The sequence below is a fragment of the Pungitius pungitius genome, chromosome 10, assembly GCF_949316345.1.
Source record: "Pungitius pungitius chromosome 10, fPunPun2.1, whole genome shotgun sequence".
Classification (NCBI taxonomy): domain Eukaryota; kingdom Metazoa; phylum Chordata; class Actinopteri; order Perciformes; family Gasterosteidae; genus Pungitius; species Pungitius pungitius.
Window position 1 is genome coordinate 11,501,159 of NC_084909.1, and position 22,211 is coordinate 11,523,369.

The following is a 22,211-nucleotide window of genomic DNA, read 5'->3' on the forward strand; positions in this document are numbered from 1 at the left end:
GCATTATTTCTCTGGTAGATGGAACCCGGGAGACAAAGTGTGTCCTCAGAGCAAAGCCAAATGCCCACATAACAGACTCATAAGTAAGAAGAGCTCAACAGCAGTGCAAGAGTCACCGTTCACCCCCTCATGACGGCACCAACCCTCTCACACCCCCTTCTGATGCTGACACTGCTTGGTGTGTATATACACGTTCAGTCCTTATTCATGTATGCACATGAATGCGCCTGCATGCACACTCTTTTTGTGCATGAGGGGGTGGAAGGAGAGGTGTCAAGTACACAGTGGTATCCAGGAAAATATTGTTCCGTTCCTGTAGATATGTGTGGGAGGACACTGTGGAGTGGGGTCATTTGGGATCTTGGATTCTCAGAGAATTAAGGAATTACTTACCCTGTTTTCAATTTAAATGCAAATGCTGGAAATGGGAGCTCCTGGAATAGTCCAAAGCCACCAGGACGGGAGGGGAAAGGGAGCTTGGTGTGTTTTGTAGAGGGATGTTTAGAGGACTGAGTGCATTGGTTGTTGTCAGTAAAGATATTCAAGGGCAAGACCTGGTGGGATCATTGCAGCCGCCAGAGAATGCCCTCAAGAAGGTTAGCCCACTGTGGGACAACAGCAAGTGCAGCTTTGTTTACTGTCCATTCATAATCACTGCACAGCACTCTTTGGAGATAACAAGAAACATGATTCAACTCTTTAATTTCACAAAACACATTGTCATCTTAAAGCAAAACCAACTCAGATACTACTCTGCAGCGCATGATCTATGATTCTTATGCCCCATGTTTTTTTAGGCTTGTAGTCAGTAACAAATTTGAAGAACCAAATAGTTAAGTCACATAAGCAAAAATTAAAGAGATGGCAAATGGTGAAAAACGATTGTGAATAGAGGGCTGAATAAAGCCACGGTCAGAAAGAAAGAAAAATAAAAGAAGTGGGTGAATCCACCACTGGAAGATCACTGGAATAAGAGATTTACAATTGGTGCCAAATGTGGTGTCCATTACTGAAGAGTGCTTTGAATTATCTAGCTTTAGGTAGATTGAGGAAAGCACATTTTAACAAAGTTCATTAACGTTCTTAGTTGGTGAAGTAGCCTTTACATGAATAATTGATTTAATCACAGTAATTTCTTTGGACCTCACCCATTCCTTTTAAAACTATGAACTAGATATGTGGATTTTCTTGATATCTTTGGAATAACTTTGCCCATAACTAGCTTGTCTCATTTGGAAATATTGTACATTTTATTGACTTGCGTTTAAATAACGTGTGCTGTGTATTCTGGCCCATGTTTAACACACCATGTATTCAATAGAGATGAATGGGCTTGGGGCTGGCAGTCACAAACACAGTGAGTCAAAAAGCATTGAGATACGGACGAGCCATTTATGTTTTTTTCTTCTTAAATGGGATTTGTAACCATAATAGAAATACAGAATATTGCCATTAATTCTAATAAATTGTCACATAAACTGACTTGTAATTCTCCTTCAGATTGTGACAAACTTTTCCTGGAAGATTTATGTGAGAGGGCCCTGAGCTCCAATGTCCAGCTGAGCAGACCTTGAACCGCGGGGACATATGGGCCATCAATTATTGAAGCAAGATATGGGTTATCTATTATTGCTGTGCACAGAAAAGATCGGTGCACTTTCATCACCGCAGACAGTTGGTGAGAACATTCCTCATTAAGCAAGCCCTCTATGAGTGGGTGATTAGTGCTAAAGAGGACACATATACTTGATGAGGCTGAAGTGCAGTATTAGCCTCTGTTACATGGAAGTGGAGCAGAGTGCACCAAGAGTTCCAATGTCTCTTCTCCTCACAATAGAGGCAGCAGAGTGGAAAATCTCTGGATTATGAAGAGCCTGACTGATGTGAATTTGCACACACACACACACACACACGCTAAACACATGCTCTACTCACCCGGTTTGTGTAGAACTCTGTGCACTGTACACACAGCATAGTGATCCTGGGTAGTACAGGTATTGTAGTGTTACTATTATTGGAAACTGCTGCTGACCATAAGCCCCTCTCTTCCTGTCTGCTTCCTTCGCATCCTCTCATACATCAACTCACCTAAGCAGCATAGAGCTTGGCCCCAAGGCTCGCCTTCTCCCAGCCAATCACGCTATAAGATAGTTCATTTTGTTAACACAGCCCAATGGAATTACAGAGCCGCCCTTGTCTAAGATGAATATTTGATGTGACGAGGCGAGCCTTGAAACACCACATCGCACCATTCTCTTCCATCCTCGGCCATTATCTCAGTTTATTTCTCTGAATTAGAGGGTAAAACGTGTATTCTGTTACACATTATGAGATGAGATGAAAAGAGAGGTGGTTGGAGTGGGCCCTTGAACTCCAGTGAGACAGCAGGTATTGGGACGCAGCCATGCTGCTACACAGCCTCTTGTAATGGGATATATAACTTAGATTGATGGACCTGTCGTTTCTTGATGTGAGGTTCACATTCACCTAAGACATTCCGGGCATTGCATGTACAGTCTTAGTTTTAATTTTAGAATTTCCTTACGATCTGCAGGGACAGTTAATCAACGCTTGACTGCTGTTTTGAGAAAGTATTGTCTTGTCCTGCTCTTCTTTTTATATTCTCATATGTTTTTACCTTGAAACATGACTGGGCCATATAGGCCCGCCCACTAAAGTTACTGTTGGTAAGTAAAAGCTGTTGTTAAATTAGCACTAAAAATTTTGCATTTAACATTTTCAAATGTTGGTAATAATACGTTCTTGGTTATAGGACAAAAGTAGACAAAGACGGGTTTTAAAGTGTAAGTCAACAGTACAACTAAACACAAACTAGCCAGACCAACAACAACCCTCAAGAAGTTTGAGACTCTGGCTCTCAGGGAATTAAACGTTTTTCTATTTGTCTTTATGGAAATGAGAAGCATGAAAAAGAATCCTAATTTGCTATGTTGACTCATTGCTGTGTAAAAACAGTCCCATGTCAACGGTATCTTCATCATGTGCAAAACATAGAGATAAAGAAGCTGCTTGTTAAGTAAAAAAAAGTCTGGATACAGAAATACTTTATCAATCAACATAAAGGTTGCATTTGTGTTTGAAAACTGAATGTATCATTTGTGTGAAAAATCTAAAACCAGCTGTGGCTCAGTGCTTCACAGCAGCCCACTGCTCCGAAAATGCGGTTAAACGCAGAGGTCATATCTGATGTGTGTACCTGTGTGTATACGACCCTTGTAATAATGTTTACATTCTAAGGACACAGCTGATCGTCCTTAAGTCAGAAACCCAGAGCCTAGTCACAGTTGAACACGGGTTGTTTGGTGGGAGGACAAACGGTTAAAGTAAACGGTTACTTTGTGTGATTGTTAAATGTTGGGCTTTTTCGTTCCTGGCTGCCTGTGCTCTGTATCTACAGTACAGAGGTCATGGATTCACACTGCGTCTGCATCTGGTTGTGCACGAGGCTTTAAATGCTTAAACGGATCATGATAATATTCTCCAAGCTATCATTATAGTTCATTGTCAAAGTGATGCTTCCCCCTACAGTAGGCCTTCCCAGCAGCGTGGGGGCTGCTCTCCTCTGCTCTGCCTGCGGAAAAACACTCAACTCTCCCTGTGATACAGAGCAGCTGCCGGAATAAGCATCAGATTAATAAATAAACAAGCTAGTAATTGTCCACAAGGAAACGGTCAAGTGATACGACTGTTAACTAAAAGGACACTCATCATGGAATTTGAAGTGCCAGCCACCCCTGATGACATGACGAGTCACAGAACAAGTGCAACCTCTCTGTCTCCCGCCTTCTCTCTTACCTCAGCCCACCTTCTGCATATGATTGCACTCCCCGACTGTACGTCTATACCTTGGGCCTTCAGTGGAGGGGTGTTAAGGAACAATGTACTCCAGAACCCCAACTCATTATTGACTAATACTGATGTAGGGTCATTTTTCCTTTTTTTCCCTTCTTATAGCTTCATCTCTGGTTCCGCTGAAACATGTTTACTGTAACACTGCATGCGATAGATCTCTGTTCAAACCCTTTGACCCTGCAGTGTATGTGTGTATACTTTTGTGCCCCTGCAATCGGGCTTCCTGTCTAAGCGCACGCAGCATTGCAGAGCACAAGCTGCATACTAACCCAATCATTAAGACATAAATGAGAACATCAGAATCTATCTGCAGTCTCACACACACCAGTCCCAAGATAGAGAGGCAGAGGGAGGGGGTTTTGGGGGAAGGGCTGACCAATTTATCTCCAGTCTCTCCTTCCTCCTCTTCTAATGCTTGCATCTCCCCATTTCTCTCTCGCAACCACACTTTCTTTTTTCCTCTGACAGATAGAGAAGCAGAGGGGCAGACTGTGGCCCAGTTGAACATATCAGACTCAAGCTTTCTGCTTGTAGTTTTTAGTCTAATTCGGGGCAGCAAAGCAGCTAAATCTCAGACAATGTGAACCCCATCGGATTATACAATTAGGGTTAGGGCTTTTCTGAATTTTGTCCTGCATTTCAAACGTTGGCCAATCCTTTCCCACCTTTACCGCTTGTAAGATCAGAGAGAACATGAGGAGATGGAAAGCTTGGACAGGGAGTCAACAATGAGGTAACAACGGCAGAGAGAGGCTAACTGTGTGCTGCAGTGTCTCCGCTAGAGAGAGAAAAACATTTACGAACGTTTACGAAATGTGCTTCATATGAGAAGCAACGTGTGATTACGAAGAGATCAGTGGTCCTTTAGCAGATGCCCCGCTGCAGCCAAAGAAATCAGTAAAGACGGGTATTAGAGGGAAGAAGAGATGCTCGACATGTTGAGCAATTTTGGGGTTGGGATTCAGGTTGTTGAATCCTTGAGGTGGAAAACAGGCCCAATTGAACTCTGTGGCTCGAACGAGACCCTGAACAATTGGGATTGATTCCATTTCCCAAATGTCCTTCCATGCAGACTGGGAGGACCGTTTCAATAATTAGTGTATTATCAAGTGCATGGATACATCCTATTGAAGGGTGGTAAGATGTACAGCGGGTGAAATAGGTATTGAACACATCACCATTTTTCTCAGTAAATATATTTCCAAAGGAGCTATTGACATACATTTTCAGAAACCAAAACAAAGAAGTAAAGTTATGTGTAATAATGTGAAATGACACAGGGAAAAAGTATTGAACACACTTACTGATATTTATTCAATACTTTGTACAAAAGCCTTTGTTGGTAATGACAGCTTCATGAGGCCTCCTGGTGGGATTTTGGTGCATTCTTCCACACAAACAGTCTACTGATTATTCGTTTCACTCCTCTGTCAGAAATCTTGCGAGGAGCACGTGGTCAAAACTAATTTATGGTGAAATGATTGTCTTTCCACTTCCGTATTATGGCCCCAACAGGAGTCACTGGAACATTCAGAAGACTAGAAATGTGCCAATATCCAACACCATCATTGTGTTTTGCAACAATTAGGTTGTGAAGGTCTTGAGACAGCTCTTTGCCTTTACCCATCATGGGATGTGTCTTGTGTGACAGCTTGGCAATGAGACCGTTTTGTAGGCCATCAGTTGGGACTGAACCAGCTGATATTAATTTGCACTGACAAGGGTCTGGATTGCTTTTTAATTACTGATTTCAGCTGTTGTCTTGGCTTTCCGTACCTTTTTGCACCTCCCTTTTTCCCAGTGTCATTTCACATTATTACACATAACTTTATTTCTGAACTTCTTTGGTTTATTTGTATGTATGTATTACTTGGTTTGTTACCAACATCTGGTGAACATGTCATGTCAATAGCTCCTTTGGAAATATATTTACTGACGTGTTCAATACTTATTTCACCCAATTTATGTTTGAATGACACAGATCTCAAAATAAATAAAATGAGATGACGCTGAAAGCAACTGGTTTAAAAGTCTTTCTGATAGAGATACATGTCCGGCTAGAGATACATGTCCGGCTGATTTGTTGATTTGGTTTAATCACTGTGAAAGCACGCACTGTTTTTAATAGTGTCCAACACCTGAGTATTCCATTTAATTGCATTCAGCATTGAATATGACAGAAATAATATTCAATTCTCTGAGCGGTTTGGAGTTATTATGGTTCAGAATCAAAATTATTATCAGTGGAGCTGGCCTCTACTCAGAGTCTTTGATGTGTGTGTGTGTGTGTGTTTGTGTGAGTGTGTTGTACTACAGCAGCTCGTCTTGGTTTCACAGTCAGCTTGTTGCTGGACCTGCCTGGACAAGACTTCCATTACCAGTACTTTCTTTGTTAGCTGAACATCTGATAATTAAACAGTTATTGCTGATTTTGTTTTCCAAGAGATTGTGTGTGTGTGTGTGTGTGTTTGTATGTGATTCTATGTGCAGTAACTAAGGGCCGTTCATAGAGTACAGTATTTGTTTTTGTATCTCATCCAGGGCCTCATGTTGACAGAGCTTTATACAGGAAGCCCTGACCTGAATTAGATTTAATCCAGATAAACTACTCACACGCAGAGTGTAAATTAATTCATAGCATGTTTTACATTGTAAACTTCCTCTTTTTAAGAGAGTTTTATGATTGGAGGTGAGAAGGTGGCAGTGGGAGACTTCTCAAGGATGGGGATCAATACAAGGATAAACAACAATTTTATGCAAAAAGAACCATATTTTAACTCTGTTGCACACACTGAATGTAGATATTCCACTATATTTAAATGGAAAAACGTTTTCGGGATTATATTACTTTTTATAACGAATGGTATCATGTCATCTTAAATGTAAAACTGGGCAGCGGTGGGAATGATTTGCTGACTGGAACACAAATAGGACGCTATTTGCAAGCAGCTATTGTATGACCTTGGCATCATTAGGATCTTTACCAGAAGAAACGAGTCAACAGTCTTAAACCGTTCACAAATTCAGAGTATTAATTACAGAGGCAGAGATTAAACTTCATTGACACATTTTGTTTTAACTTTCTCTTTCATGCCAGATAAACATTGGTTGGAATAGTGTTCTTTTTTAAACAAGTAAGTAGCAAACAAGTTGGGGGGGGACACTATAGTGCCCATTTGATTTAGGTACCTATAGACAAAAAGGTATTAACCTGAAAAAGATTTGGACATGTGCAAAGTTTTGAGAGATTCGGTCTTCAGGGCCTAACATAGCAGGCCTGGCTGGGTCGATTGAACCTGTATAAGAAAAGTCCTCTGATGACAAGCTGATAAACAACCTTTAAAGACACCGCCGTCATCTCTATCCCACTCTTGTCTACATGGCTGTGTGTGCTTGCAAGCAAATGCAGCACGGAAAAACTAGAAGGTCGATTGTGCATGTCTGTTATGTTCTGCTGGCAACCCTGTACAGGCCCCCCATCCAGGCCATTCTTCATCTGAGTGCTGCAGAACACACTGCAGAGGGAGAGAAGGGGAAGTGAGATGGGGGGGGGGGGGGGAGTCATGTTTAGCAGCAGGAGAGATAACAGTTCCACAGAGAAAGGGATTGTCCTGTGAAATTGTGCTGATATGGTGAACAGTTGGCTGTGGCTTTGATTTTTTTTTTTTTTACAGTTTAAAACAGGTTTGCATGGCAAGGATGCAGCAATGGGACCCCACGGAGGCAGCAAGAGTTGATAACTGTGCTGCAGGTGCATGCACATGCACACAAGCATGACCCAGTAAAGCTAGCAGAAGGCTGTTTGGCTGCTGTGGGTGTTGATTCATCACTCTTCCTCACAGTAGGTACATCTGTCTGATAATTATCTTTGTCAAATGAACAATCAGGGTGACGGAGCCGATGAATAACCTCAGATAAGGGCAAATGTTTTGTTCATATAGACGTGCTCCCTGTAGAAAATGTCTTCTTTCTTCATCATCCATCACCATCCTCGCATCCACAATTTCTCAATGTCGTACTTTTCTCCTATCTTTATCAGGAGATCTTAGAATTTAGAAAACAACTCGGCAAAGTGTCAACGTCTTGGTGGTTGGTGTCAGTCATGATGCTGTTGAGGTGGTTGACATCACGGTTTGCCCGGTATTCACTTTTTATGTACTTTAACGGTTGCTTTCTGGTTGTGTCTTGAGATATTATGAAATTACATTTATTTTACTATAAATGTGCATGGAATTGGCTGCTGAACAATGTTGAGGTTACAATAATACATTTTAACGTTACTTAACATCACCTTTAGGTTTTTTTAATCCATATGTAAAATATCCATATTTTACTCCCTTTGACTTGTGAAGTGAAGTGATTCGCTAGTAAGTAATGTTATATCTACTGTTTCATATCTATGGTTTATCTTGACAATCCCACACAGTTTGTTTTTTTCCAAAGGTTTATTTCATTCACAAAATCACGTAAATAAGATGATGGATAAAATAACGTTACAGAAAATAAACACATTGATTTGTTGAAACCATTAACAAATCAATTGCAATAATTTACATGAGACGATTCTGACTGAAAGTGAGTTCAGTGCTCCATGAAACCCGTGTGGCATTAGATCAAGTGGAGCGGTATAGTTGACTTGTGTATGTAAACTTTCTGCCAAACTGTGGTTACAGAAGCTTAAAAAGGAGCCACAACGTGACCGTTTGCATGCGTCTTATGTGTGTGCTCTGCTACTTAAAGGAATAGCACTCCACGCCAAGTAGTCAGCTGCTTCACTGGTAGCCAGAGTTTATGCAAAGCCAATCAGATTGACACTCATCTCTTCTTCGTGTTTTTTAGGGCCATATCAGCCAAACAAATACTGGTAAAGCGTGTTTAATTTGGGGTGAAAGGAGGATACTTTGTGTGCAATGTGCTTCTCTGGCTTCTGGATCAGAAATCCACAGCGAGCGAGCTCACAGTTAGCAGAGCGACGTCATAGTAACCAACACTAGTTATTTTCTTTTATACCGTACATTATTCCCCGTCATAAAGTAACAATGGCCGGTACTTCACTGTTTGACCAGAACATTTTTGTCTCACACAGTTCATATTCATAAATGTGTGTCATGGGAGCGAGCCGATACCTTAATCTACTGGTCCAGACGGAGTGACATCCTGACGATACGACCTCAAATAGATCGTCTCAAAGGCTGACACCTGCACCGCCTGACCATTGTAGGCAGTGAACACCTCTTTCATTATTAATTCATATAGTGCCATGACCGTTTTCTTCATTCATGAGTTTTTCATATACCTCTGTACCGCTGCTGTTTGGCAATTCAGCCCTCAAAAAGCCGGTTGTATTTTTCCCTTTTTACTGTCAATCTCACTGGATCGAAACACAGCCTGTCAAATCTCTCAGCATAACAAGTCAGGTGAACATGGAGCTGTCTGGAGTCTGAGGTTATTCTGCTTTTGCACACAGCCCCCCTCTGTCCTTCCATTTATTTACCTCTATGCTCCTTTAATTATCTAACTCAACACAATGATTTACACCTACCTTGGTGTATAGTAATTGCATAAACATTGCAAAATAAACTGCCTGTAATAAAATATATGCGGTTGTGTGTGTGTGTGAGTGTCTGTGGCTGCATATGAATGTTTTTGCAACAAACAGCAGGTGGATCATAATTTGAAAGCAGGCCTCTTGTGTCCACGGAGTCATTCAAAATATAACCTGAATGTAATTGAATATGTAGCTCTGAGGGAGTTGCACAACGGCTTTCTGCATCACTTTTCTTCCAGTCAAGGCATTTTGTGTGGCTTCAGTCTGCTGGCAGCCCTGCCTGCTCTTTTATTTACTCACGTTAACATTGGCTAAACTTGTCTGTTTGTTCATCTTGCTTGGATCATTAGCTCTGTTACATTTTGTCTTTATATCTGCAATTGACACTGTTTTAATGCTTGCCAGGTGCTGGGGCCTTAATCATCATACACGCATGCATGTTTTAAATGTACATAAAAGGAATAAGAAGAACATCACAGGCAATGAAATGTTCCGCACTAAGATTTAATCTATTATACTTGCACTTCCCTTGCAGTGACCCGTGGTTTGCTTTTCTTTCTGTTTGAGTTCACCCTTGATTACAATGATAAACTGTGTTTAGTCACGCACTTGTTCACATATGTGAATGTGGATGCTGTTTTTATTTTATTTTATCGGGTTTAACCTTTGCAATCTACTTGATCCCTTACATCTCGGACTGCCTTGAATGAACTGCTCATTTCATCCAACACTATGAAGAGCTTACAGAATGGTAATATGTGCTCATGGGGAAATTGCATGTGCATAGGGTCCATTAATTCATTTTAATTCTATAAAATTACATTTCAAAATGCCTCGTCTGAGAATATTTAAACACTTCAACATCACACATCAAAAATGATTCTTCAATGCAACCATGTGTAGTCATTAACATAGTCAGAGTGAATATCCAAAGATTTCTTTAACAGCACATATCCTCAATGCCGTGAATGGCTGTGTTTGTTGTAAGTCACGAGGAGGCTCCTGAGACTCTGCATGTGTTTGCCCCTCGACGTAGCGCTGCTGTAGTGTACTGTGCTGCATTTCGAAGGGAAAAGAGTTACAGTAATCTGGTGTGTTGCTAACGACTCTCTCAGCTTCTGTCAGCATTTTCGCAAGAACCACAACATTAAAGATGAGGCTCTGACAAGGCAGAGTCATCCGAGGCCACTTAAAACCAATACCACAGGGCAGGATAGGGCCTTCCATCAATTACAACCTTATTAGCCTAATCGTTATGAAATAATCGAATCTAGAGGACAGCTGAGACTCTGCCGATAAACAACAGGCAATTAAACCAGTGGAGAGAAGAGAGGGGAGGGGGATGTAACGAAATAATTCTTTTTTGTGATTGAAAGAGGATGTCCATTGTAGAGCTGCAGATTGGCTCTTGGAATAACCTACATTTTTCCAATTGTCCTATTTTTCAAGTTTCAAAATCCAACTTTAAGCGTGGTTTTACCACAGGAGTGTTTTTAGTTTCCTAACTGATGTTTGCTTTATGGAAATCACTGAGCTTCTTATCTTACTGTCATTTTCAACTTTAACAGATGTGTTTTCTCCTATAGTGGCTTGAGCATCTGTTCTGAGCACCTGCATCCCTTCATCTCCACTGTCTTCTTTCCATTGACGTTGATTGCATTCATGCTGCCTGACATCTCTGCATTGTGCAGTGAGATTGCAACTGAACTCAAGCATTTTATTTACCTCCATGAGAATCTTTGTATCTACACTATTCACATGTGTTTTTTTTCTTTATACCTTTATTTTACGGATGTTTATATCTACGGAAATATACATTTTCCAGCACACATAAATGCATGGACATGATGCATGGCATAAATGCATGGCATAGTAGGGGTGATTGACAACAGGAGCTCTGTTACAAAGCGAAACTGATATGCTGTGTTCTTATCCTAAATTTAAAGGATGTTGAATGTTAGAATTGACTTACATGTCAACCCAACACAATGCGGTGTTGATGGTTCTGATCACATCATGTGATTCTGTGAGATCAGGCTGATCATTTGAAATACATAGTGCATATTTTCAGCGCACTGATAAATTATTATGGGCTACCCTTGATCAATACATACTGAACTAATGCATTCTAGTAGTGAACCCTCATGGTACATTGCAGATCACGGCCATTGTTTGAAAATACATTCTTCAAGGCTTTCCATGTACAACATCATTAAAGGTCATCAATCCCTGCTAATATTGTGATACTGTGTCAACTTTGCATACTTAATTGGAAAGATGACACAATGACAGGAGTTCAGCCAGCAAAATCAAAAGGAGGGCAAGGTTGACAGGTAAAGTATAATTAAAATTCAAGAGCCAGCTGGCTGACCTCTAACTCACTGACTCTGTGACTCGGTGAGTCGGAGAAAGCAGCATTTTACTCTCAATACAGAATCGAGAGAAAGAGTCCATTCTACAACTATCTCTGTCATCACACTCTTCTCACTTTCTCTCTCACTTGCTGCCTCTGTCACCCACTCTGAGATCAGACAGCAGGAAGACAAACCCCCAGTAACGTGTCCACAGTAGACCGGCGGTGGTGGGATCTCGGATGCAGCAGCATTGAGCTTCAGTAGCTGAGGGAAAAAGGACATGGCTGTGTGGCAAAGGGCCAAAAAGAGTCCCGCATCTGCTCACTTCTCACACAAGTTCTGCTGACTGCCAGCCCCACAGGACACGCCCGCCCCTCATTTGCTCCCATCACATGGTCTAGGTGTTACCTTGATTTGACCTACGGACGCTAGTTCTATGTCCTTGTAAATAAGCATTAGCATCAAGCAACACCGGCATGAATTCTGTTGTAATGTGAAACAAACGGGAATGTGGTTGGCAAATGGTATATGAGACCTGGTCTGCTGTTAGCAAAGGCTGCTTCAGGAGCTTTTTTAAAGATCTCTCCAGTTGTGATGTTGTCTATTATTCCGCTTATTTTCCGATTTTTTATTATTTCTGTCCTAGCCTCAATGCAAATAATCTGTTGTGTGGAGGAAATATCTGACGAATACCAAACAGACACTACTTGACAAACACTGTCAGGGACGTTGTTGGTGCAGTGTGAATTTCCCCTAGTTTGTCTTCATGTCCCTTTTGCTGACGGTTACTTGATGAGAAGTTGTCCAAACACTGGTATCAGGAGGACGTGAGATAGAAATTGTATTGCATGTCCAAACGTACATCAACTTGCGAGTGGTTTAGCAGTATTTATCTAACGCTGTGACATTAGGTAATGCGGACACATTTTCATTTGCAACATTCATGCAGGGTAGATTAGAGAGAAGGGCAGTGTGTGTGTGTGTGTGTGTGTGTGCGATGTCCACGGGAACCAACCCTATCTTCAACAGGAAATCCAATTATTAGCGCACAGCAATTTACTGTACAGTATCTGTGCATGTGTGCAGAATGTCAGTGTGTGCACGTCCTTAGTAATACGCATGTGTCTCTCGGTCTACAATGAGCAGGACGGATGATTCGGTCCAGCAGTTATCATTTTGAAGCATTATGTACATTATGATGTAATAGCATAGTCCATTTCTGATGCTACACAAAGTGTGTCCTTCAGTAACGCAAAGGGATAATTTGGCAATTTATTTTCACAATAAAGTAAAGTGTTCTTTTTCTTATTATCTCAGGTTAACAGACCTAAAACAAATAATTTGTAAAGACAAATATAAGACCATTTCTAAGAATAGTTTTCAATGCATTGTATTCATTTTCGTTCTTGTTTAAATCACAAAATACTTTGGAAATGTCCCATTTATTTGCAGCGATATGTGTGATCTGACCCAGAATGGCTGTTGTCATGTTATTGGGAGACTGTGGGCGAGTGGAGAGCACGGCCCTCCTCCAGTCTGACGATTGGCGGTTCAATTCCTGGCCCCGCTAACCGGCGTGTCGCTGTGTCCTTGAGCAAGACACTTAACCCCAACATCACACCAGCAGCTGTGACTAGTGTGTGTGAGTGGTGTGAATGGGAGTTTGTTGCAGCTCCTGTCATCAGTGTGTGAATGGCTAAATAATGACATGAAGCGTTGAGTGGTCGGAAGACTGTAAAAGCGTCTTTTAGGTACAGTCCTTTTACTTTGCATTTACCACATTACAGAGCATTCAAGCAACATTTTTGCGACAGAATGTGAGAGGGCTTCAACTAAGCATCATAAAGTAACATAGCACTTTTTCTCTGGAATTTGTTCAGGGATTTTGTTTTTGTAAACATGTGTATCATCCCGATGTGACCTACTGTACATTAATGAATGTCCCCATACATACATTCGATCTTCTCTGTTCTTTTCTCTCCGGCTCACAACCACATAATACGATCTTGTCTGGTGCCCTGTTTTAAGGCCTGATGATTAGCTCATAGCAGGTGCTAGCTCGCTTCTCCGTCCCTGGAGTGTTTCACAGGAAATACCAGCAAATTACTGCAGGTGATTATACTGCAAGAGGCGACTAGCTTATCATATGAGAGGAGACAAATTAAGTGCTATGTAATTTATTTGTCCCCACTTGTGCCCTCCTAGAGCCGGGGAAAAATATTGAGAACATTTTTACAAATGAACACAAGCAAACTGAGGTTAACAAGCAGCACTGAATATTTTGACTGATGTCACATTCAAAATAAGCTATTTGTTTTAAGACAAAACCAGTGTTTTTTTAAATCAATGTGAACTGATGATAATTCTAAATAATGCTGTGTTTGCATCAGATACTGTTAATAATTCAGATTGCTGTCTACCTTTAAATACACCTAGCAGTCTATTTGGTAGTGATTGGTAATCCGACTGTGCTTTTTGATTCTTGAAGGCCCACTAGCTTCTTATGGTTTCTTTAAGTGGAAACGGATTGCTCAGTTTTAATGGAGATGTTTGTTTCATTCTCATTTTGCAACAAATCCTACATCATTTCATAGACAACTATTTTTAATGAGTTATCTATGTATTGTCTAATGTTAGTCCCTACACTAATCTAATAACAGTAGTGAGGGTACTAATATAATTTTTTTTAGAATGACTGCATTATGACTTTTATCTTACGGATCTGCAGACGCTCAGTTGTTTCTAAGGAGGATGTTGGGTAAAACTGTGCGTTGCAACAGCCACATCCGTTAAACAGCAGATATCGGGATCAACATGATATCTGCTCAGTGGGAGCTGTGGAGGTCATCGATGATGCACGTTCATGTGCGAGTCTGCATGTGTGTAAGCGTTTCATCCAGTTGCAATCCCCCCTAACTCATTGATTTCCTCTCTCTGAACCCCCTCCGAATGTCTTCTCTCCCTCCCCTGCCCTCACCTCTGTCCCTCTGTCCTAGATGGTTTATAAGCCCTGGCTGTGTTCTCAGTACTTCCAGACCACCCAAATGCACTGCAGCAAGCGAATCCCCTGTGGTCAGTACTGCCTGGAGGTGCAGCAGCGGTGCCCCTTCGTCCTGCCCGACAACGATGATCTCATTCATGGAGGCAGCCCCAGTTTTATATGTACAGGTACAAAATAATCAACCTACAAGTTTGTTTTTATCCCTTGTGCATATTATCCATATAACCTTATTTTAAAGATTGGCATCAGTACAGTACATACAGATAGCCATCCTACAAAACAACCTAACTGAGTTGCTGGTGATGAGGACATATGCACAGCAGATCATGCTCTCAGCCAGAAAGAGAACGCCCATAGTGTCCTGGTCAATGACACTTTAATAGGGCAGCCGACCTCTGATGGTTACACAGTAAACAATTAACTTTACAGTTACAGGATGTTCTTTTTAATCACAAGATGAACACTGTGACACAACACAACAACACACTCTGCCAGTTACTCAGAGGCATCTGTACGATGGTGGACAGTGACAATGAGTATCGGTACAGAACAGCTAACAGCGCTCTGTTGTGTGTAAGGGTGTAAGGGTTTGTGAACGTGCTTCTCCAACCTACACACACACACACACACACACACACACACACACACACACACACACACAAACACACACATATCTGAATCCTAAATAATTGTCCAACATTATAATCATGTCTCCACATAAAAGATGAGTTAGTGTATTACTGATAGCATTGCTGTGTGCAGATTTGTGTTCCTTCAACATGATTTAAAAAAAGACACACACATCACATGTTGATGCTGCCCTCTGGTGTTCATGTTGAGCATCATGTCAACTTCCGGTACAGTATGGCGAATTCAATTAAAAGCATTGCATGTGTTTCTTTTAAGTTTAACCTTTTTGTTTAAATAATTTATCGTGTTTGTTTGTCTATGAGGAAAACCAAACAAAGCTGCTTTGTGGCTCGTTGAAAATGAAGCATAAGGCTTAAAATGAAAAAAATGTATTTTTGTGGACAATTTTTATGGATGAAATTAAAACATGAAAGTTGCTGAGCAGAATAGGAGAGACGGGTATGTAGATGTACATCTCACATATTACTGGTTCCTGGTTGTGAGATGACTCACTACACTGTGTGAGGCAGAGATGCTCACAAGTCTCTGAGCTAGAGTCCAAGTCAATTCTCAAGTCTCTGAGCTAGAGTCCAATTAAAGTCTCAAGTCTCTGAGCTAGAGTCCAAGTCAATTCTCAAGTCTCTGAGCTAGAGTCCAAGTCAAGTCTCAAGTCTCTGAGCTAGAGTCCAATTAAAGTCTCAAGTCTCTGAGCTAGAGTCCAAGTCAAGTCTCAAGTCTCTGAGCTAGAGTCCAAGTCAAGTCTCAAGTCTCTGAGCTAGAGTCCAAGTCAATTCTCAAGTCTCTGAGCCAGAGTCCAAGTCAAGTCTCAAGTCTCTGAGCTAGAGTCCAATTAAAGTCTCAAGTCTCTGAGCTAGAGTCCAATTAAAGTCTCAAGTCTCTTGTGGTTATAATAAGTGTTGCCACACGTATAGCTATATAGAACACTGCATAGCTATATATAAGGAATTCAAAGCATGTAATATGTTATTATGACTGCTTTATCTATTAGGCTAATAGATAAAGCCTGTCATTATAACACTAAAGCAGTCATAATAATACTGTATGCTAATAGTATTACTCTGTTAATTTTTTGTGTGTTTTTTTCCTTAAAATGAAAATACGAAGCGTAGCTGCTAAACCGGAAGTACGTAGGTTTTCACAGTAAGAATCAACCCAACCGCAACGCAACTTTAATAACTTTTAATAGCACCGCTTTTGGGGAATACTGGACGAGCAACAATGCTCTTTTTGAGACAGAAAGCAAGTACAGGCTTTATAAAACATCTTAAAGCGAATGTATCGGCTCACTGTTTATATCTCCACCTCCACTCTTCCCCCTAAACAACCCCCAGGGCTGCTGGAGGACTATCCATCAGGTGTTGACCCAGATGCAGAGTGCTGTGACGTGCGGTGGGACTTGAAAGTGGACAACCGTTCCCGGGGGACCCTGAAAAGAACTCACCCGCCGTGCCAGCACCGTACCTCCCTCAGCTCCTCGGCAGCCTGCAGACTGTGTAACAGCCGGCTCAAACTCTGCCTGCTGGTCCTCGTCCTTCTTCATACTGTTGCCAGCCTCACTGCATCCCACAATGCAACAGGACTGGTCCTCCCCGCCATCACGCCTCTGGAGGAGAGCCCTGCCAACGAGGAGTGATAGAGCTGCCAGGGGGAGGTGAGGTCGTTGGGGTGGGGGATTCCCTCACCATGGCAACCGATGTGGAATAATACAGCCACAGTTTTTGCCGACAGCGGGAGCTGTGTGCCTGCGGACATTCTGCAACACATAAATGGAATATGTGGGACGCTTTGAGACGGAAGGAATAAATCAATCAAGACAAATGAATAAGTAAACAAACAGACATACTAAGGGACTCAACTAGTCCCTTAGATAGAAAGGGGACAATGCCACAGCCTTTGTTGAGTGGAAAGGTCGGCTTCCCCATGGCTGATTTTCTCTCACTACGCTTTTTTACACTGTGTTCCAATTAATGGTTTCTGTTGCACTGGCTGACTATGGAATGACACAATCATATTCTCTTTCTAATGTTCATCCTTTGTGTTTGTTTCCAGCTCTCTCATACAGGAACAAAATGTGTTTGCTAAATCAGACAGATAATGTGTAAAAATAATTGCTGCGAGTTTGTGTGCGTGTACAAGATGTTTTCTCTTTTTTTTTAGGTTTACTGTTTGTGTGCGAGCATGCTCGGGCGTGTGCTTGCATGCGTGTCTTTAAACATGTGTGTATGTAGGTGTATGAGAGGATGAGAGTCTGTTGCTGACATGTACCTTAAAAGTCCAGTTAACCGACAGGTGCAGCAAGATGTCACTTAGCTGTGCCATGTTGGCCACACTCCTATTAGAACTTCACTGGGGTTTGAATGTGGTTCTGATATCCACAATAGGCGCTGTGTTTAACACAGGTTTATGGTTTTCACAACACTTTGTTTTGTGAGATAATTTATCAAGCCTGTTTTGAAGGATCAAAAACGTTGTGTAGTTAGCATCAATGAAAGGGTTTCATTGGGCTAAACTGTGAAACACAAACAGGAAGCGCTCCTCCAATATCACTATGGCTATTTCAGTTTTATTAAAGCTCAGGACCTCTTAGTAGTAATAGTTTCGACGGTGATCACTATCAAGGCGCTGCACTGAGCACGCTTACTAAAAGGAGGAAAGAGACAGGTCGAGCAGGCAGATTTCAAGAAAGGTTGACAGTTTTCTGTGCAATGCAGAATTATTATCTTATTGTGTTAGATAATCTGGATGGTTAAAAATGATAGCCTGCTTATATTATATATTGTTTTCCTGATCTAAACACTTTTTGGGTAAAATGTTATCATACTTAATAAAACTGATGACCAAAACTATAAAACTAAGAAACTCTATTAAAATTTAATGGCCTAACTTTAAGAAAAAACTTATCGTAGAGCTCAGTAAGCTGAAGAAAATATTATCGAGATAATGATACATATCACGTAAAACATTTTCAATTTTGAAAAAAAAACATTTCTCAACTACCTTTGCGGACAAGGCTGCTTGCATACTATTAGTGGAGGTTTGTAAATTAGGTTGAATTCAGCTGTGTTTTGAATGAATAAGTACGGCCAAAGCATCTTTTGTTGGTGTTGCCAATGTTTGATTAATTGCCTAATAATAAGAGAATATTATACCTGGAATCGCTGCCAGGCAGTAGCATGGACATTTTGCAATCAATCTTCTGTTCCCCTCCAAGCCACACGTTAGCATTTAGCTCAGTTAATCACTGCACAGGACGTTAAGGGAAGCACAGATCATTTTATCTCATAGAACAAAACATGAAACTGTGTTAAGCTTGTCTTAACCAAAGACGATATTTCAGGCGAAACCCTATTAAGATTGTGGCCACATTTTAGCAGCATTGCTCATCAAAGTTAACTGACATCAGGATTGTTGCACTGGATCAATATGTGTTTTTCGTTTGAGTCTTTTGTTATCTTAAATTGTAAAGGGACTATCCAGTCAGAATTAAGGTACTTTGATTGGTTCCTTTATCTGCTCTGCCTCGAGGACCTTGGTTCTTTTCTCTCTCCTTGCGATTCAAGTATAAATCATTTTATACTGTCATCACTTCTTGAAAAGAAAAAAAATCAATTCAGAGTTTCCCCTTAACCAATACTGACATCTTTATCAGTAGAGTCATTTAAACCTCAGGCCTTTTTATTCACAGGAAACATGATGGCTGGATGTTACCTTTAAGGACTGTTAAGGATTTTTAGTAGAAAAGTTAGCACTTCCTTGCAGTAGCGTGAAGGAGAATCCCCGGCCTACCAATAGGTCACACAATGACACCGCTCCCTGGCCGCACGGTACGCCGAGAATGAACCTCTACATATCGTCAACAGAGAGACAATTTGTTCTAATGTGGGTTTGTTTCTATTAAATCAATGTGTAATCAATTTTCCTTTACTGCATGTGGAGGCTCTTTCAAAGTCAGGACAGCCTCTGTTGTTAATTGTCCTCAGCGCCACTCCACATTCCACTGATCCCAATTCAGCTCCTGTAGCATGCCCCCCCCCATCTCGTACTTTTCTCCCCAAGACATCAAACTAATGTCTCATTAAGTAAAGGGCTTATTAAGATATACGGTACAAACATCATCATCCACACAGTCAGACACACTTTACAACATGCACATCCAAATGGGTAGCCAACAATTAAGGCTAGAAACACGGCTCAGTAAGAGAAACAAATCCACAGACAAGATCACCTCACAGCGTTTGTAAACACACTAACACTAATCTGATAATTGTCTGATCAGCTGACACTCATGTTTATTTTCTATTTGTGGACCAGTGAAGAGAAAAGAATGGTGTGACCTTAAGGGCTGACTTCTTCTTTGGTTTCTACATTGTATTTTGTCTATTTGATGCAACAGGCTGTGAGATCAGGTATTTGTAGATTAACAGATGTTATTGAATTTCTTTCCCACTTTCCAGTATGTTGATTACTTAAATGAGATGTCCAGTAAGATATCTGATGTCAAGATTTTTATTATACAGCTTATATGAGGATTTAAAATGCATCTTTTCACACCATGTCTATACAACCCAACCAGGGGATTGGCTCATTTTGACACATATTCTGTTTTGTACCTGCCCCACTGTAGACATAAAGGTTTCTGCCTGCATGAAATACATAATTATTCACTTGCACAGTGCACCCATTCCCATATTGGATCACTGCAGCCAGTAATAGAAAAATGCTGCTGTTCTATTGGCCACCAGTAGATAGAGATATTCACATTCTTTTAAATGGCAACTGCTGCTGAAGATCTATCATACAAGGACTGTCCCATAACGATGAGTTAGGAAGGCTGAGCTCTGAGGAAGAAAGTTATAGGCCTGTGAGCACAGGTGTGCAGATGTGTGTGTGTGTGTGTGTGTGTGTGTGTTCATATCTGTTTCTCATTTGCTATGTTCTCTGGAGAGCTCATTAGTGTTGCTACGACCTTGGGGCCTGCAGGACAGGTATGACAGGCCACTGTTTCTAGACCCACAGGAACTTACTACTTAGTTGTCTCATTATTCACTGCATCCCTATAGCCGCATGGACTGTACTATAAAACCTTTGCCCTGTACAATGTGTAACAACTGTGCCATAGCCCCAAGACCCAAAACAATGTAGGGCAGGGGTGGATCTATTTTTTTCCTTGCACTTGCCTGATAAAATATTCCCTCAAAGGCTATCTGACATGAGGTGGTGCACGGTAGGTAGGTATGCAGGTGGACAACAACCTAAAATTGGTGCCAAAGCATACCATTCATGGAGTAAAATAAACCCAATTCAATTTTCATGATCGGGCGTGTTGGGCAACAGGAGGAAACAGGGAACGGCAGTGAAGGATAAATGTGCCATGTCAGCAACAAACAGATTTCATCCCATAAGCCTCACACAGCCCTCAAGATGAACACATGGTGGTCCAGGGCATCTCTTTAAGACAAACAAGATTTCATTCTGCCTTCCATGTCAGCAGTCCATGCTGTACTGTAACAGCCATCCCCATAGTAACCCTTTGTTATTCACAACAAACCTTGTCTGCTCCACGTGCAGGGATACATCCTCACCAGGTTGCATGGGTGCGAATGGTGTGCATGTGTGTTGTCCTTCATGCGGCTGCAGACACGCCAACACCACTGACACATCTTCTGTGCAAGGTTTCTTCCAGACTGTAACAGAATTTGATTTTTACAGGTGTAAATCATTGATTCGATGTTTGCTGGCAATGCAGGAATGCACACAACAAAGCCAGAATAAATTGTGTGGGGTCCTATCGATTCAGTCTCTATCCCTTACAATGATCTGACATAGTCATTAACACACAAACTTACACAAACTAATGTAATCCCCCCTACACTAACACACTATGTATGCCTGTTGCCCCTCACCCCCCCCCCCCCCCCTTCACCAAATGCTACCTAATCAGATATTGCCCTCTTTAACCCCCGTTTAGCCTCTCTGTGTTTTCACAATAGTTCCGTTTTCCATCCGGTGGATCTATGCAGAAGCCCATTCCTTTTTTGGTTGTAAATACGATCCGTAGTATGGCTTACAATGTATGTCTTTGTGTCCAGGTTCCCTTGTGTATTTTAAGTTGATGTCATGCTGTTTCTTTCTTCTTCTCCTAATTATTTTGATTTTATTTTGAGCGTCTGAAATCCTTGATGTTAAAAGAGAATGTGCTGAGGTTTAACCAATAGACCCGTCCTCAACTTCACAACCTTATTATGAAAGTTTGAGGTTCTGTGTGTGTGAAAGCGAAAGATTTATGATTATAGAGATGAAAAAGGTTCAAAGTCATATAGAAGTATCATTGCTATTATGATTATTATGATTACTATTATACTACCAGTATATTGTAATATTATAGATTCTTTAGTTCAAGTAACTTCTTTAATTTTTTTACAAACAACTTTGATGAAATTATTTATAAAACAGTCTCACAAGTCATGATCTTTTCGAAAAGTATGAAAACTAATGCTACAATGATTACAATTGTGTTCTGATGAAAATAAATACAGACATATAATCTGTTCCTCTGTTGTGTTTTTGTAATATGTGACATGCTTATTGCGTAGTTTCATGTAACTGGATTTCATAAACCAATAACAGAAGTGTGGACGTGTGTGTACCCGTGTGTAAGAAGTGCGTGGATTTTACGTTTTGAATGAAGATGAACAAAAGTCACGTACAAAGTGTTTTTGATAACACATTGAAAGTGATTAGACCTTGTAATCCTACTAATATATTATACATGGAACAGCCTTGA

At 41.0% G+C, this 22,211-nt stretch overlaps 1 protein-coding gene across 1 annotated transcript in view; it reads left to right on the plus strand.

Moving 5' to 3' along the window:
* The window catches only part of LOC119228521 (NALCN channel auxiliary factor 1), an 85,521-nt gene extending 63,550 nt beyond the window's left edge, over window positions 1-21,971 (plus strand). The window contains exons 2-3 of the mRNA XM_037488173.2: window positions 14,772-14,943; window positions 16,759-21,971. Coding sequence (XP_037344070.1) covers window positions 14,772-14,943; window positions 16,759-17,060 — 474 coding nt within the window. The 3' untranslated portion in view covers window positions 17,061-21,971. The remainder of the gene's footprint in view (window positions 1-14,771; window positions 14,944-16,758) is intronic.
* The last annotated feature ends 240 nt before the right edge of the window (window positions 21,972-22,211 follow it).